Here is a 16,567-nt window from a genome sequence, read left to right as displayed (position 1 = left end):
GAGAAAAAATCCTGGTTAAGCGAAAGTATGAATCTGTTAGACTTTATGGTATTCTAATAATAGCCCCTTGATCTAGTCTTTTGAGAATCGCGTCCACACACGCTTTGCCAAGCCAGAGGGTACAACTCCGAAAGTGTGACTTGAATAGAGGTATTGTAGTAAACATTTAAACAAGGATAAAATTACTGTGATTAACTTAATGAATGAAAAACCTCTTTAATATACAATCAACTCTTATTATTGTAATTGGTTGGGGGCGCGATGGCTGAATGGTTAAGTGCGTGGCTTCCGAACCTGTGTCCTGTGTTCGAATCTCGATTAGGACTGGGATTTTGAATCCCAAAAGAAACAGAAACAGATGACCTTAACATCATCTGCCTCAAAGATCGCTAGGTCTGAAAGGGAAATTTTAATTTATAATTGGAAATATTTTAATTAGCGTATGACTTAAGTAAATTCACTTACTGAAAAAAAAAGGGTCAGTTTAAATATAGAAGTGGCTTACCTATTCATTGCATTTTTTTTTAAAATTTAAACTTATATAATAACTATAATTTGAAATACCTACACATTTTATCATTAAGAAAATCCTATCCTTTGCCATACAATCGTTGTTACATATTGAGAGAAGTTTCAAATGATCTCAGGAAACGTTTTCTTTTGAGAACTAAATTTCTGAATGAAAGAAATCGCGCTGCTCTGGAGAAAAAAGTTTCACTTTATCTGAGATGTGTGTTAATCTTTATGTGAGTACTTCAGAACTTCTCTCGGATCTGCTTGGACGTCTGCGCAGAAAAGGCTCATGATGACCTGATACAGAATCTGTCCCAGAACGCTAATGTTGAGTCAGCATGTCGTTTGGGGAAAGGACCCCCCCCCCCCCAATTTTTTTTTTTCTTCACTGGTCATTAATATTAAGTTTGTTACTATCATTTTTTTTCTTGGGATAATCGGACAATTGATGGACAATGTCTCCGATAGTCTAGAAGTAAAACATATTTTTTTTCCGAAAGCCAATGCAACAAGATTTTGTGTGTCTGTGTGAGCTTCGATACAATGATATTTAAATTTATCAACAAGTTAATAGATCAATTTTAATTTTCATGACACAATACCTACTTCACTTAATTGAAAACAAAACTAATACAACTATTTCTAAATTCTAATAATTCGTTTGCTTCAAAGTTACGTAATAAATTATTTGTGGCCAAATAGCTGATGAGTGTGCCGTGTGACCAGCACAAAGATCATCCGTCTTTTAATTCTTCACAACAAATTTCTGAAAGATGGCAGTCTTTACTTACAGTTAAGGTCGAGATTGATTGCATGCCATATAAAATAACATGTTTACACGTTGTATCTCTCTAGCTTTGAACTCACTCATTGTATTATTTTTTAATGGAAAATAAATAAATAAATAATATCATAAATAGAAATTAATATACGGGATTTTTAAGAATCCCTGTTTCGTGGCTAAGTAACTCTGAGCTTTGCTTTGAATTCCGACTAGCGTGACGTAACTGAAAGTTTCAATAAACGTTGAAAGATCGGATCAGTGAGTGAATTGTTACAAAAGTTACAAACATTCAAATCAATTTAAGTGATAACTGTTTCACTGAAACAAAAAAAAAAAAGATTAGTAGTTAAAATAAAAAGAACACATAATTCATTTTTTTAAAACTTGTATCTTATAAGTTACACAAGAATTATGTTTTACACCTATCCATTTGTTTATCTAGTCGTGATTTTAGCTATGCTAAGTCAATGGTTTTCCTGGCTTATTCAGGCAACCCGCTCCATTCTCAAAGGAAAAAAAAAAGAAGACTTATGCAAATTGGTCCTAGCATATGGAATAAGAAATCTGCGTTTGAATAATTTTTTTTGTATTTGTAAATTAAGTGGTTTATGTATTTTGTTACATTACCGGTACTCTTAATTCTCTCAAAACGACTCATGCCCCAAGAGAAGGACACATATGAACAAAAACTTTTATTATGACTCAATAAAGAGAGAGATAAAAGAAGAAGAAAAAAAAAATTACCAGGATTTTTATTTGTAACGGTCTGCTAGCCCTGAGCTTGTTTTATGAACTAAGAAACCTGGCATTATGGCATTTCATTAGGAAGCTCCGGGGTAGGAAGAAGGGATTTAAAATAACTCAAAGTTGGTAAAGTTGGCACTGCATGACATCGTCCATTGTTTAGTGAAATATATGCCAAGAGAAGATGAACACTGAGGGTATAGAATAGTGAAACACAGAGAACCTATCTAGTCAATACAACCTTATGCTATCAATATTCTTGGTCATATGTGAACATATTCTACAAGACGGTTTCAGAATAGCCATTAGAGAGAATGCAGAGCACGTTCTTCTAAAAACTAAATCCCTGCACGTTTCATTACCTAGAGTAATTAATGAAATCAATGAGCGGAATAAACGAAAGGTTTACCATGATGTGTTCCCAGTCAAATCGTTCTCTCCCTTGATTCAGAGTGCCAGCAGACAGGGGAAGATAACCAACACGGTTGTCAGTTTTTATCTGAAATCACTTTTTAATGCTGTGTTCCCTCCCCTGTGTACGTGCCTCCACAAGTTTGTACGTCTCCCTTTCCCCCTCTCTTGTCTGATCTTCTTTCCTCCAATGTCTCACCTGGAACATTTTCTTTCTCTCTCTTTTTCTATTCCTCACTCTCTCTCTCTCTCTCTCTCTCTCTCTCTCTCTCTCTCTCTCTTTTCCCTAGGCACATTTTAAAGAAGAACAGGTGAAAACATAACTTTGAGCAGTTTTAATAAAACAAAGTTCATAGTGACACGTTTGATATCTGTTAATATCTTCCATACTGAATTAATCCTCCTCTCAAATTAGAAAAAAAAATAACAATCATTGATAAGTAAATAATTTTGTTTTAAAAATGCTTATTTCCAGGGCCGGCCTTACGAATTGCGGGGCCCAATTAAATGGATATGCTTGAGAGGCCCCTCTTCTATTTTTTTTACAACAACAACTAATACTGTTAATTAGATCAGTGATGCCCAAAATACGGCCCGCGGGCCAAATCCTGCTCGTGACATGGTTCCATCCGGCCGGCCGAAACGTCGTTATAAAGTGTAGAAAATATAAAGGTTGAAAAATGTATCCTTACCTACGTTAGGGCCCTCACTTTTCCTCTGATAAATTGGTACCACTAGCTTTAACATTTGCGCCTTTATGAAAAGGAAATTAAGAATCTATCAGAATCATAGGACGGATATTTTTTGTGGAACATGGTAATAAGCCAACAAACTTTTTTTCATAACGAAAGTCTGGCTGTTTCACTAAACAACATATAGTAACAGCGTCAAAAAAACAATTATGACGTGGAGGATCCATGGGAATATAAAGAGACAAGAACATGACTTAATGGCCAGGCTAACTACTAAGTTGCTCACAATCGAAGTAGAGAACTAAAGCCATTTCCAGACAAGTAGAAAACAATAGATTACGGTTAAACTTCAAATATACCAAATTATTAATGTAATTACTAGATCCACGGGTTTTTAATGAAATAGTTTCAGGTCAAATTCAAGTTGTTGTTTTTTTTAACCTTTTTTTTTTTTTTGGTCTTGTGGCCCGCGACACGAGTGTCGGAAATTAAAATGGCCCGCAGGTTGAATTAGGTTGGGCATCACTGAATTAGATCATTAAACTAACGTGTATTACCAACATGCATAGGAAGCAGCTCAAATGCAATATGCGTCAGTGGGCTAATTAAAGTGACGTCAATCTTACGATAAGCTAAATATGTTAACCCTTTAAGTCCTACATCTTTAAAAGCTTGTTACAAAAACCATGACTGATAGTGATATGCTAAATGTAAATTGCGTGCTGCTGTCTGGCGCGGGTCCTATTTGGGGCTATCGATCAAAGCGGCCTAAGGCCGACCCTACTTATTTCCTAAGTTATTTGTAATTTAATTGTGGATAAGGCTACCTGGTCGTGTGGTATGCGCTCTGGACTGTTGTCTTGATGGTGCTGTTTCGAATCCTGCCCGCCATCATACCCCGCAGTATGCGGGACATTTGGCCTAGGATGTAATAATCTTCAATCTGAAGAAACATTTGAAACGTGTAAAACAAACAAACAGAAGTGAAAATTAGACACAATATAATAGACTATTCCTGATTCTGAAAGCTGGAACTAGCGAAATATGTCGTTGTGGAGTGTCACCAGAGAATGCTGACCACTTCCTTCGAAGCTGCATATTTTATCGAGAGGCCAGAAGAAAATACTAACCCCCAAACACCCCTTTGAAAACAAAAACTGCCTGGTCCGGAAACCACTACACAGTTCATCCTCTGGTTGGGACCCCTTAACACACGAAAATATAAAGAAGCTAGAACAGATCCGAAATAGAGCCATAGCATTTATAAAATACGAATTAGAGAAACATCATTAGTAAAATCTCAAAATTTATAGAGACATGTTAGGACAAAGGAAAAAGAAAAATAGCAATAATGCATAAAACACTGAACCATAATTTTCAAATAGAAAAACGGAAACGAAATGAATTACTCAGAAAGACACAAAAATAAATACACTAGTCTTATTTGATATGCTAGGACGTATTCATACACGTACTCCTTCTTCCCAAATGCCATTAAAGAATGGAATTGGTTGCCTGAATGAGCCAGGAAAACCAACGACTCAGCAGAGCTGTTAAACATGCTTGACTAGATTAACACATGATGCGTATGGCGTAATTTTCTTCTCTTTTGAAGTAACGCCTTTAATCTATAAGGTATAGGACTGCGGGACTGGTCACCTGAACCCTCCAACACGGTGAGAGCGCAGAAGAAGAAATAATAAACATGCCCAAAATAATTTATTATGTCCGTTGTGAGTTTTCTGTATTAAAAAGAAACGTAGGCGTGGCTTAGAACAAAAAAACAACTTCTCTTTTAATGTACCTTAAATCTACTCTGCAGACGCCTATATAATCGGCACAGAGAGAATCCAATAGATCTGCTTCCTTTTTTTACCTATCAATTCTGAGAAGCTCCTGGCCAGAAAAAAAGATGAAATGACATGCACGCAATCTGGCATCTCTCATTATTTACCCAAAATATCTTCCCTCACGTTTCCTTGTTTCAAGTTACACTACCTTCAAAATGACGTGTCGAGCAGACGTCTGATGATGCAATAGCCGCGCAGGAGTGATTAGCATTCTATTCGTTTGACTCCGAGGCAGTTTATGTCATAATTTTGTTGACGTTGACAGGAAGCATCTGGCTGACATTTTAATTATGTCCTAGTGCAGGGGTTCCTAACTTGTAGGTCTATGGTTTAACAAACAACAACTTTTTTATTTTCATTATAGTTCAAACTGGTATAAAACCATTCAGACAAACATGAAATGTTGAAATAAACAAAGGATTGAGAAATGTAGATAGTGTTACAAATGAACAGTGATAGGTAGAGGTCAACGTATGACCCCGGCGAGATGACACAGCAGCTAGTGTTCCCTGGAATCTAGATGTACAAACAAAGACAGGATGTGACGTGTCCACACGTGTTGTTCCAGGGGACGAACAGATCTAAGTAGGGGGACAGTTACTAATGAACAGTGACAGATAAAGGTCACTACGTGTGACCCCGACTTGATGACACTGCAGCGAGTGTTTTCTGGAATCTACGTGTATAAATAAAGACAGGATGTGACGTTTCCTGACATGTTATTCCAGAGGATACTAGGAGTGTTTGTGCAACTTTGGAGAAGCGATTAGGGACTCTATATAAGCCAGAAAGTTAATGTGAAAGTCAGTCGTATGGAGTCGTGAGTGAGCCGTTACAGTCGATACAGACTATGTAAGACGTGTGCGGCTCTGTGGAAGAGAAATGTGTACGACTCGATGCAAGTTAACTAGGGTAGAGTTAACTGGAGTGGACTACTGTCGTAAAAGTCTATACAGCGAACTACAGTGGACTTGAGCCGTTACAGTCGATACAGTCGATGTAAGACGTGTGCGGCTCTGATTCGGTAGACTTGAGTACGACTTGGTTCAGCTTTGGGAGACCTGGAGCGACACTGGGAAGTGTGTCGTTGGTCTGTTCTGTGGAATACGGCTCGAGGAAAGTTGAGAAGAGAGGAATTGCAACAAAATGAAGAGATGCAGTGCAACGAAGTTTAGCTAACTGTAAACTGACAAATATTGTACAGTCTTCTACGCTACATGTTACAGTAATGTTAGAGTTAATAGTCATTAAAGTTATATGAAACTGAAAGTTTAGTCGTCAAGTTCTTTACAGTGTTTTTATTTGTGTGCCAACTAATACATCTAGCCAGAAGATTCAGAAATACGTAACAATACCAACAAACAATTTGCATGCCAAATGCGCTGACTCACTTCTTGGTTTACTTTATCAGTTTGAGAACTATTCTACCAGAGGTTTTTAATTCTTTCATCATACTGTACTCCACTCGAAAAGACAAATGGGAGGGAAGATAATAGTCCAAATTTCCAATACTTTAATATAGCCAGTGGCGTAGCAGGGTACCTGTGGGCCCGGGTGCAAGAATATGTTGGTGGGCCCCCTTCCCCAATGAGATTAATGTAAAGTGAGACAGAACAATTGAGTACTTTGAATGTATTGGTAAATTTACCAAAAGACATGTCAATGCAAGTAGAGTAGCCTTTTGTTAATAAGTAATAATGTCTTTACATTTGATTCAGTTAGGATTCAGATATGTAATAGTATTACAGAAGTCAATATTTGTACAATTTCTTAACAGAATTAAACGATTTAAAGATGTTTCAACTGAATAAGGAAATGTTTTAATGAGTTCTACATTCTACACATTTACATTTCTAAAACACGTCTCGGTGTAAAGCTTTTAAATATTGATACAAACTATAATCTTATTCTACTTCCATCTTTTAACTGGATCGAACATTTTTCTGGCCTTCTAAGTAGCAAAGTCAGTCACCAGTGGGGCATCTAGTTCTAAACTTTGAGTTGTTTCTCACTCAATGGAAGGAACACAAAGGCCAACCTGCTCTGTGTCATAGACATTTTTAAAATATTTTTTCCTGAGGTTTTTGTATAAATATAATGGTAATGACTTTCTTTAAGAACTATGAACCAAATAAATATGAAGTATTTGTTACAGATTGATACTTTTCCATGAACAGTTTGGATATCTATCTATCTTCTAGATCTTTGCTATAAACCTGCTCTCCAATTCGGTTTCACCATTCATTGTAATTGCACAAGTACGATGCATATGATGTTTCTTTTGCTTGCTTAATATTTAGTGATAATTTTATTCTGTTGTAAACATTTTTAACATAATACAGAAGACACCAAGACAATATGATGAGGACTTGCGCTATTAAGCCATAGCGGTATAAACTTTGTTGGATGGGATAAATTTTTAATAACATTTAAGTCTCTTAAGATCTCAGACTTAATAATATTCTATATTCGTTATGTACCATACAGTAAATTAAAATGAATGTATTTTAAATACAGAAAATAAAAGAAACAGATTAAGCTTTTAACAAAATTGAATAATTAGTAGATGTGTCGAAATATTAATTCTTGACCATCTGGACTATCTGATTAGTCCTAATTGTCATAGTTACTCGCCCCTTTCCTTATTCTTCTGTACAACACATTCATAGTTTCTACATCAAGCTCTCTCTCTCTCCCACTCCATTCATTATAATAACAACCTATTAATACTAACAATGGTTTATGAACATACATGCAAAACAAGGGGACGATCTGGCAACACTAGTCCCCTCGTTCACTTGGAGCTAACCACCATGACAATAAACCTGATGGAGAACATTTCCTTACACTTCAATAATACAAGCTGCTGGTATATTAACTCTAGCTTCAAACATATGGTTCATGTTTTGGATATTTCGAGGGAGCTTTTCAGATTCCATATAGATCTAGCATTATTTTTACAATAGTACATTTTTTTTTTATTTTGTGTCCTCCCTAAATTCTCACGTGGCCCCCAACTGGTCAAGAGTTATGGGCCCAAGTGCAATCAACTCCTTTGCGCCATTGTTGCTACACCACAGGCTGTGGGCCCCTAATTGCCATGGGCCCGGGTTCATTAAACCCCTTCGCGCCATGGAGGCTACGCCACTGAGTATAGCAGCTAATAGGGAAGAACGTGTGAGGGGAAGTGTCTATGTTACCTTGATTACAATGCCTCTATTCAGCCTGCACATGCAGGAAGTATTTTCTATGTTTTGCTTAATATGTCGGTCATGTTCTCCTAGTGCCTTGAGCCTAAATTAGTGTTGTTAACGGCCCTATATAAATACAATTATTATTCCTTTCAGAGATCTCAAAAGTTCATTTCCATGTTGCCTGAAGACAAACAGGAGTTTGCTTCTCAGCTCCGTAGAAAGCAGCTTCAGAGGCAACTTCCTCTTCACGACCTCGATCCTCGCTTCTGCAACAGTCTGGCCACGTCGGAGCTGATCAAGTACGACAAGTTCGCTGAAAGAAGGCGAAAGAAAGCTGCAGGCATTGGTCAGATTGGAGAGGTCACATCATCCGGGTCTATTGTGGTGAGGTCATAGTTCAATCAAACTGCACCATGTGTATGACATTGTCAGCTTCCTACAAGCCGTCTGCTAGATTCTAGACGGATATCATTTTTTTCCTTTGATTTACTCTTTCATCTATCTTCCCCTGCCTTCTTGAAATAGCATATTTTTATTCCAAAAAATTAACAAATCAGTGAAATATAGGTTATAATTGTGTTAGTAGTGTAGAGTATAAGTAGGATTTGATTGAACATTGACATTTTCTGTTTTGAGTTTGGTTTAGTCATGGTGAATACATTTTTGAAATATGTTATGCTTGTGGGCTATGTTACATAATACAAAATTCAAAAAATGAGACTAATTAGAAAGAAAGCTTTAGGTCTAAGCTTAAGTAAAAGAAGTTTAGCCACTGTTACGTTAATGTACTTCAAGGCTCAGTAGACCTGTTACTGCTTTACCCAAGATAGTATTTAGAATTATGATCTTATAGTACTTCTGATGTAGGTTACAGGTGTACCTTCAAGGCGATGTAAAACACGAGACTTTCTTAATTTTGGGACTTAAAAAAAAGGCTTGTTATTAAAAGCTGTCTAAAAAAAACACATCAAAATGCCCTTAACAAAACAACAACAACAACCCTCTGTTGTTTGCAGTGTACTTCTGTCACCAAACAAGTTAGAACAATGTGGCTTTCCACTTCCCAGACTTCTGTTTTAATCAATTTTGTATTTGTCCCCAGGGCTGCCAGAACTGCCAACAGAGGATGGAGACAGGCGGTCCGGCCGTCATAGCCAGCAGAGTTCCAGGGGAGTGCTGGCACCCTGGCTGCTTCGTTTGCTACACGTGCCGACAACTGCTGGTCGACATGATCTACTTCAGTAAGAAAGGGAAGATCTACTGTGAGAGGCACTACGCTGACCTTTTATATCCTCGCTGTTCGGCGTGTGATGAGGTCAGTTCAAATCCCACGACTCACTCGATAAAATTGTTTTATCTTAATGAGTAGTCCGTGAAGTCATCTGCGACCCAAGACTCTACTGTGTTATTTGTTTCACTGGTTGTTTCACTATTTGTTTCACTGGTTGTTTCACTATTTGTGGAAGCAATATTGCATCAGTGCATTTCAGTAACACAGTGCTACGTACTTGTCTAATTGCACATAAATAAGATATATTTTTTTTTGTTATAACATGCTAATCTAATAGGTTAACAATTAATCAATGTTGTTTTGTTTCATAAAGGTTTAATTTTGATGTTTTTTAAATGAAACCAATTTTTTTTCTAATCTTGCAAATCTCGACGAAGTACAAAGAATGATTCATCTTTATACTAATAGTGTAAAGGTTATTTATAGCTATACTATACTTATCGTGTGAAGTGAGATTAGATATGCACCCACTCACACAATTCTACCAAATTTTGAAAATAAAACAAGATAATATGATATTATGATAAATATTAGTTGCACATGGACTTGCACGTTTTATTTGAAAAGGGGCGCGGTGGCTAAGTGGTTAAACACTTGGCTTCCGAACCAGGGGTGAGTACTTGGATTTTGAATTTCGGGATTTTTGGGGCACCCCTGAGTCCACCCATATCTAATGGGCACCTGACTTTAGTTGGGGAAGGTAAAGGCGGTTGGTCGTTGTGTTGGCCACATGACATCCTGCTCGTTAAACTGTTAGCCAAAGAAACAGATGACCTTAACATCATCTGCCCTATAGACCGTACGGTCTGAAAGGGGAACTTTTTACTTTAAAAAAAAAAAACGATATAATTAGGGACACTCCAAAACCACGCAGCAGTTGACACATTGCGTTCTGAATTAGAAAAACTTGTATGTGCCTTCGTTAGGGAAGATGTCACACTGTTTTAACGTGTCGATGTCTTTGGTTCCTTGTCTGTATAATACCAGGTTTTAAAATACAGCAATCATAAAGTATAATACTCTAAACAAAACAGTTTAAAGTGATTTGAATAATTTCTCACATTACGACATAATGAATAAGCTTTGTTCGGCAAATATTCTCATAACTTCTGCCATGCTATCGACACTCACCTTGAACTTTTTCATGACAACTTGACCTTTGAGTGGGTATACACAAATACCCTAGCCCTGCCCTCACGCAACACACATGCACACAGGAGCACATACAAATCTATTGCTTTATTTAAAGTTTTGTTTTTCGATGTTCTAATAGCACTCTACAATAAAAATGTATTTATCTCCCCCTTACGGTGTGGCTATCTATTACTCACATCTTGGTGTCTATTCTCACGATGTCTTGCGCGTTCTTTGTCTCCAGATTATATTTTCCCGTGAGTACACCCAAGCTGAAGGTCGATCTTGGCACGTGCAGCATTTCTGCTGTTGGTACTGTGACGCGGCTCTGGCTGGACAGCGGTACATAGCCAAGGACAACAACCCATATTGCGTCAGCTGCTTTGATAAACTCTTTAGCAAGGTAAGAGCCCCTGTGCCCGGCATATGTTTTATTGCATCCAAAGGAGGCCCCATTCATAGTCGTTCATTGTAGATGTGCCCTTTGTGAGCGACCAAAGGGCGTATGGTATATGGCATCAGGTTAAATCGTGTATACCCCCCCCACACACACACACACCATACAAAAAAAAAAAGACTTATCGTTTCAAAATCATAGGTGTCAGCTTTTTTTTTTTATTGTGACAGGGAGAGACGGAGTGAGAGGTAAAGAAATAGAGAGAGAAGAACAAGGAAAAAGAGAGTGAAAGATTAGGGAGAAAGAGTAAGAAATAGTGAGATATCAAGTGAAAGAGAGAGAGAGTGAGGAAGAGAATGAAAGAGAAAGGAAGAGAAAGCGAGTGAGAGGGGAAAAGAGAATGAAAGGGAAAGAGAATGAGAAAGAGAGTAAAAGAGAGGGAGAGAGTGAAAGGGGAGAGAAAATGAGGGAGATGGAGAAAGAGAGTGAAAGAAGAAGAGAGAGAGAGTGAAAAAGAAAGGTAGAGAAAGAGAGAGAGAGAGAGAGAGAGAAAGAGTGTGTGAGAGAGGGAGAGAGAGAAAGAGTGTGTGAGAGAGGGAGAGAGATAAAGAGAACATGATAGAGATTGAGAAAGAAAGAGAAAAATACAGAGTGACTAAATGAGAAAGATAGAAAAAGTACAAAAGAGAAATAGCGAGAAGATGAGAGAAAGAATACATGAGTCAAGAGAAGAAAACAAAAGACTGGAGAAAAATGAGCGAAAAAAGGGAATTAATCCAAGTTTGTTGATCAATCTGCTTAGGTAGAAGAACCTAGTTAGCCGGGTCTTACTGAGGAAGTTATCATTGAACTCTATGTCATGTGTCAATGTAGTCTAGCCCATCTACTCATGCATTTTATAGATAACCCATCTCTCCCATGCAGTTAGCTAGACGATATACTTTCATCTTAATGAAATCCGTGACTGGCTTCATACTCACTTAATGTTGTTTGGTTTTCAGATCTGCAACACCTGTCAGAGACCAATCACTGCTGATGCACCTGGAGTGACTCACGGAGAACTACACTGGCACGCGTGTCCACACTGCTTTAGGTCAGTTGCAAGACGTGTGGTCAGAGACTGAGAAAATGACCACTGCTCCATCTTTTTTTTAACTATTATTATTAATTAGCACTTCTTTTCATGCTAGCCGCGAAGCACTGGTGATTCCCCCCCCCCTCCCCTGATATTGCGTAGACAAAAATGATTCGTTTACTCAATTTCAACAAAGTAGCTGTTGTAGTGACTACCAAACCAAAGGTCTTGAGTTCAAACCTTGGTAGATTCTGAGATTTGATTTGGGGCATTTTTTGGAGTCCGGAAATCTACTAAATTTTAATTAATAACCCGGTACCATATTATTCCTTAAATTGGTTCTGCCTTGAAGAAAACATGTCTAGCACTAGACTGTCTTGAATGAATTTTGTTTTCATATTTTTAATCATTTTAAGATACTGAACAAAATTGTGTTGATATATTATGAAAGTTTGACTAGCATTGAACTAACGTTTTCAGCGTACACCTTACCATAGTAACAAGCTAAATATAAAAATACTTTTTTAAAAATAGAATCCCTATCTAAGGGAAAGAACCGCAAAAATCAGTGCCATGTATCTCAATACTGAATAATTATTATAATATTTTATTAATGTTTACTTTTGTGTGTGTGTGTGTGTGTGCGCGTGTGTGTGCATAGTTAATATAAGTTAATGCAAGTTTAATTATGTTTGTAGTGATTTCAACTCAAAAGTAATATTTCAATGATTCTTTTTTTCTTACACAGCTGTCATTCCTGTGGACGAAATTTGTTAAATCAACAATTCCTACTAAAGGACAACAAACTATTTTGTGGCATCAACTGCCGACACTTATCTGGCCCATCCTGTTTCACGGCGTCCATTGCCAGACAGTTTACTCAGTGACCTTCATAACTATTCATCAGAAGATTTTAATTTATTGATTCTTAAAAACTTTCTTTTCTTCCACTTTTAGCATCATGGACAGTAGTTGTAGATAATACTTTTTTAGGATAAATATTTTATAAACGATTTGAAAGCAGCTTATATCTTGACCAAATTATATGGACCTAAATGAAACCGGCTAAGACCCGATGTAGATATTACTATACTGTGTGTGGTTTTATTATTGATAAAGAAATGCCATTGCAAAAAAAAAATTGTTTGATTAGATAAAGGTGGAGACGTTCTAATTGAAGATAAGTTCTGCCCACGCGAATCTATGTGTTCAACAGTTGTTCCTATAAATTGAAAATTTACTTTTTTGTTACATTACGTGTCGGGAAAGCTTTCTTAAAAATGTTTTAGGCCTACACAATATGAGTTAATGTATAAACGTATGCCTGTCTTTCTACGAGTTTATTTTTTAGCATTTTTGTATTACCGGTATGTTGAGAATTTGGCAGCAAAAGGTGTTTTAGTTCTCACTGAAAATTTGAAGCTTTGAAACAAAAATTTAGTCTTGTTTGACAAATTTCGGACGTTCCTTTAAAAAAAAAAATATGACGTCCTAGTCAAACGTCCTGCAGGACGTCATGTTTTAAAAATCAGACAGGATAGAACTGGGAAACGTCGTGACAGCAGTCCGTAGCGCCGCCCACACGTCTAGGATCTATTGTTAAATCAACTGGGCCAAACAATCATCAGACCAGTAACCTTGAACTGTGAACTTTGAACAGATCAATCGGCTATCATTAAAAATTTATGATAATACATTTTTCACACTGCTATGAAACAAACAAAACAGATCAAAACTAGATCACAATGTGTATTTAGACTTCACTTGGTTGTATGCAAGATGAATATATTATCTTTTAGTTACGATTATTATTTTTTTTTAGAATTTTTGTTTAAACATATTGCTTTTCTAACTGCAGAACTATTTCGATTTTTTTTTACTTCTGTCAATAACATGTTTAGTATAAACAATAGTTTTAAATTTACTTTGAGACATGAGATAGCAGTCTTGTAAATATTTTATACTTTATACAACTAAGCTTTTTATTTTTTTTTTCGTTTATTTTTTTTGGCTTCATTTCCAAGTCTCACATTTCTTTTTGGCTTATCAAATTTTTTAAACATGAAAAAGAAATGAAATAAATTTTGTTTTCTATAAACACTGGCCAAGTTGTTTTTAAATGTATGTTTGTATCTGTTGAAGTTTTGCATTTATGGCGGATACAAATAAATAGTGAGCTCATAGACATAAATAAATATAGACTGGAAAAAGGAAGTAACTTCATGTAACTTGAAAACATGTATATCTGTTGTATTCGGATTTCCGAATTATGAAAAATTGCATGATCTTCACGATGAGAGATTAAAAAAAAAACACTAGTGAAAATATTGTAATACTTATATAGGTTATGAAATAGATATGAATACTTAACTTTTATACTGCTCATAAATGCATTATAATAAAGTACACAAAATTGCAAGTCACAAATTTTCGTTTCATAAAACTCTTTAATCGGCCAGTCTATATTTATTTATGTCTATGAGTGAGCTATTTTGGTGTTCATGTTGTACAGGATGTTGAAACTGTTGATAAGTTATGAATTTTGAAATCATTTAGCTCACTATTTAGCGTTGTAAAAACAAAATTCGAAGCTCTTTGGCTTGTAGCGTTATGCAATTTGTATTATTTATAACGCAATTGATTTTTCTGTCGAGCCTCCTTAACATTGTTTTGTTTATCTAATTATATCAAAATCTCTCAAAATATTTCACATTTTACAAAGCTTATCTCGGATCAATTATTTCTTTTACCTGACAACACAAGACTCAATTTAAAAAAGAATAACCAATTATTTAATTAGCGTTTGGTAATTAATTAACTTGTTTGGTATTGAACAAGGGAAAGACATTGTACTTGAATGATGTGGTGGTATAAGTTGAATAAGCCCCTTTTATACTTTGTAGGTTGCCGCTTAAAAAATTGAAGCTAACAATAGATATCTATAAAAACCTTCTATTTTCATAAGCGATTCGCTGGCAAAGTGGTTTTTGTGTTGAACAGGGGTCTAAGTGTAGGCTTTAACCCTCGAGTTCGAATTCAACTTTTTTTTTTATAAATACCTTTAAAAAAATGATCTCTTTAACATTGACCCAGATATCTCCTTTACACATCTGGTCCAGACAAGTGATAGGATCATAGCGCATTGAGAAAGCTAAAAGCATGAAATCGCGCTAAACAAAAACATTTGGTGAAGTATCGATAATCATGCACATTTATTATTGTTAGTCTTATTATTTTATGAAATACAGACAATACATCAAAAAAAGGTCAATCTAGGCATGCATGTTAATCGATGGCTTAAATTCGTAATTGGTTTTCCTGACTGACTCAGGCAACCCATTCCATGCTCTAATAGCTGTAAGGAAGAAGTAGTTTTTTTACGCATTTGTCCTAGTCTAAATGTATTACGAATTTAAATATATGACTGATCCAAACTAATAGATACGACAACGCTCTATAAAAGCTTTGTATCTTTAAAAGAAGTATTTTTTAAAAATTATTATTATAAAAGGGTTTTAGCTTTGATTTTTCGTTAATTGTATTTTGATGTTTCAACCATACACTTTTTATTTATTTATCAATTCACTCGAAATATAAGGGAAGCTACAATAGTAAATGAATAACATCTTTGCTTTTCCACAGTAGTGTCCCCTACGTTACAAAACAGAAAAAAAAGAGAACGTCTTGTTGACCATAAATCATACACAAAAATGTTTGAATTGCTTCCCTTAGACACCATCTTTCCAATTTCTTTTCACGTAAAGTTGTCCCTGCTGGAAAAACAACTGCTGTATTTGTGTTGTGCTAACGTTTGTTCGTCTGTCACGTTGAGCTTAAAATCTAAAAGCATTATTGGAAATCTGGTATTACACCATCACATGTATGCTTAAAATAATCGCAAGGATTTCTCGGTGAGAACTGGGATTTTGAATTTCTGGATTTTTAGGGCGCCCTTGAGTCCAACCAACTCTAATGGGTACTGACTTTAGTTGGGGAAACTAAAGTCGGTTGGTCGTTGTGCTGCCCACATAACACCCTGCTTGTTAGCCGTTGGCCATAGAAACAGATGACCTTAACACCATCTGCCCAGGATGGCTGCCTGGTCGAGCGGTTTGCGCGCTGGACTGTCTTTCGGATTTATCGACGGTCGAGGGTTCAAACCCTACCCGCTCCCATCCCCCGTCGTCCTGCGGGAGGTTTGGACTAGGAAGTAAACTATCTTCAACTCTGAAGGAACATCCGAAAACATGTAAAACGAATAAAAAACAATGCCCTATAGATCGCAACGTCTGAAAGGGAAACTTTACTTTTTTGTTGTTTTTTTTTTACTCTGGACCCAACCTTTTGGTTAATTTTAAATAAATACGCTCAGGTGGTCTACCTATAGTCCTGTACACACAAACCATTTTTTAAATCATTTTTAAAACCCTAAACAGTAATAGCATTAGCACTAGACAGGCTCTGCACTATCACTAAAGGAAA

The 16,567-nt window shown here is 36.3% G+C and overlaps 1 protein-coding gene across 2 annotated transcripts in view; it reads left to right on the top strand.

The window, feature by feature from the left end:
• Positions 1-14,188, top strand: part of LOC106052438 (testin-like) — a 65,550-nt gene extending 51,362 nt beyond the window's left edge. For both annotated transcript variants that reach the window (XM_013207828.2, XM_056027168.1), the window contains exons 5-9: positions 8,342-8,572; positions 9,291-9,503; positions 10,858-11,016; positions 12,012-12,103; positions 12,834-14,188. In XM_013207828.2, coding sequence (XP_013063282.2) covers positions 8,342-8,572; positions 9,291-9,503; positions 10,858-11,016; positions 12,012-12,103; positions 12,834-12,972 — 834 coding nt within the window. In that variant the 3' untranslated portion in view covers positions 12,973-14,188. The remainder of the gene's footprint in view (positions 1-8,341; positions 8,573-9,290; positions 9,504-10,857; positions 11,017-12,011; positions 12,104-12,833) is intronic.
• The last annotated feature ends 2,379 nt before the right edge of the window (positions 14,189-16,567 follow it).

This window comes from Biomphalaria glabrata, chromosome 4 (genome assembly GCF_947242115.1).
Source record: "Biomphalaria glabrata chromosome 4, xgBioGlab47.1, whole genome shotgun sequence".
In the NCBI taxonomy this organism is placed as follows: Eukaryota; Metazoa; Mollusca; class Gastropoda; family Planorbidae; genus Biomphalaria; species Biomphalaria glabrata.
The sequence above is the reverse complement of the archived record's forward strand: the minus strand, read 5'-3'. Positions and strand labels throughout refer to the sequence as shown.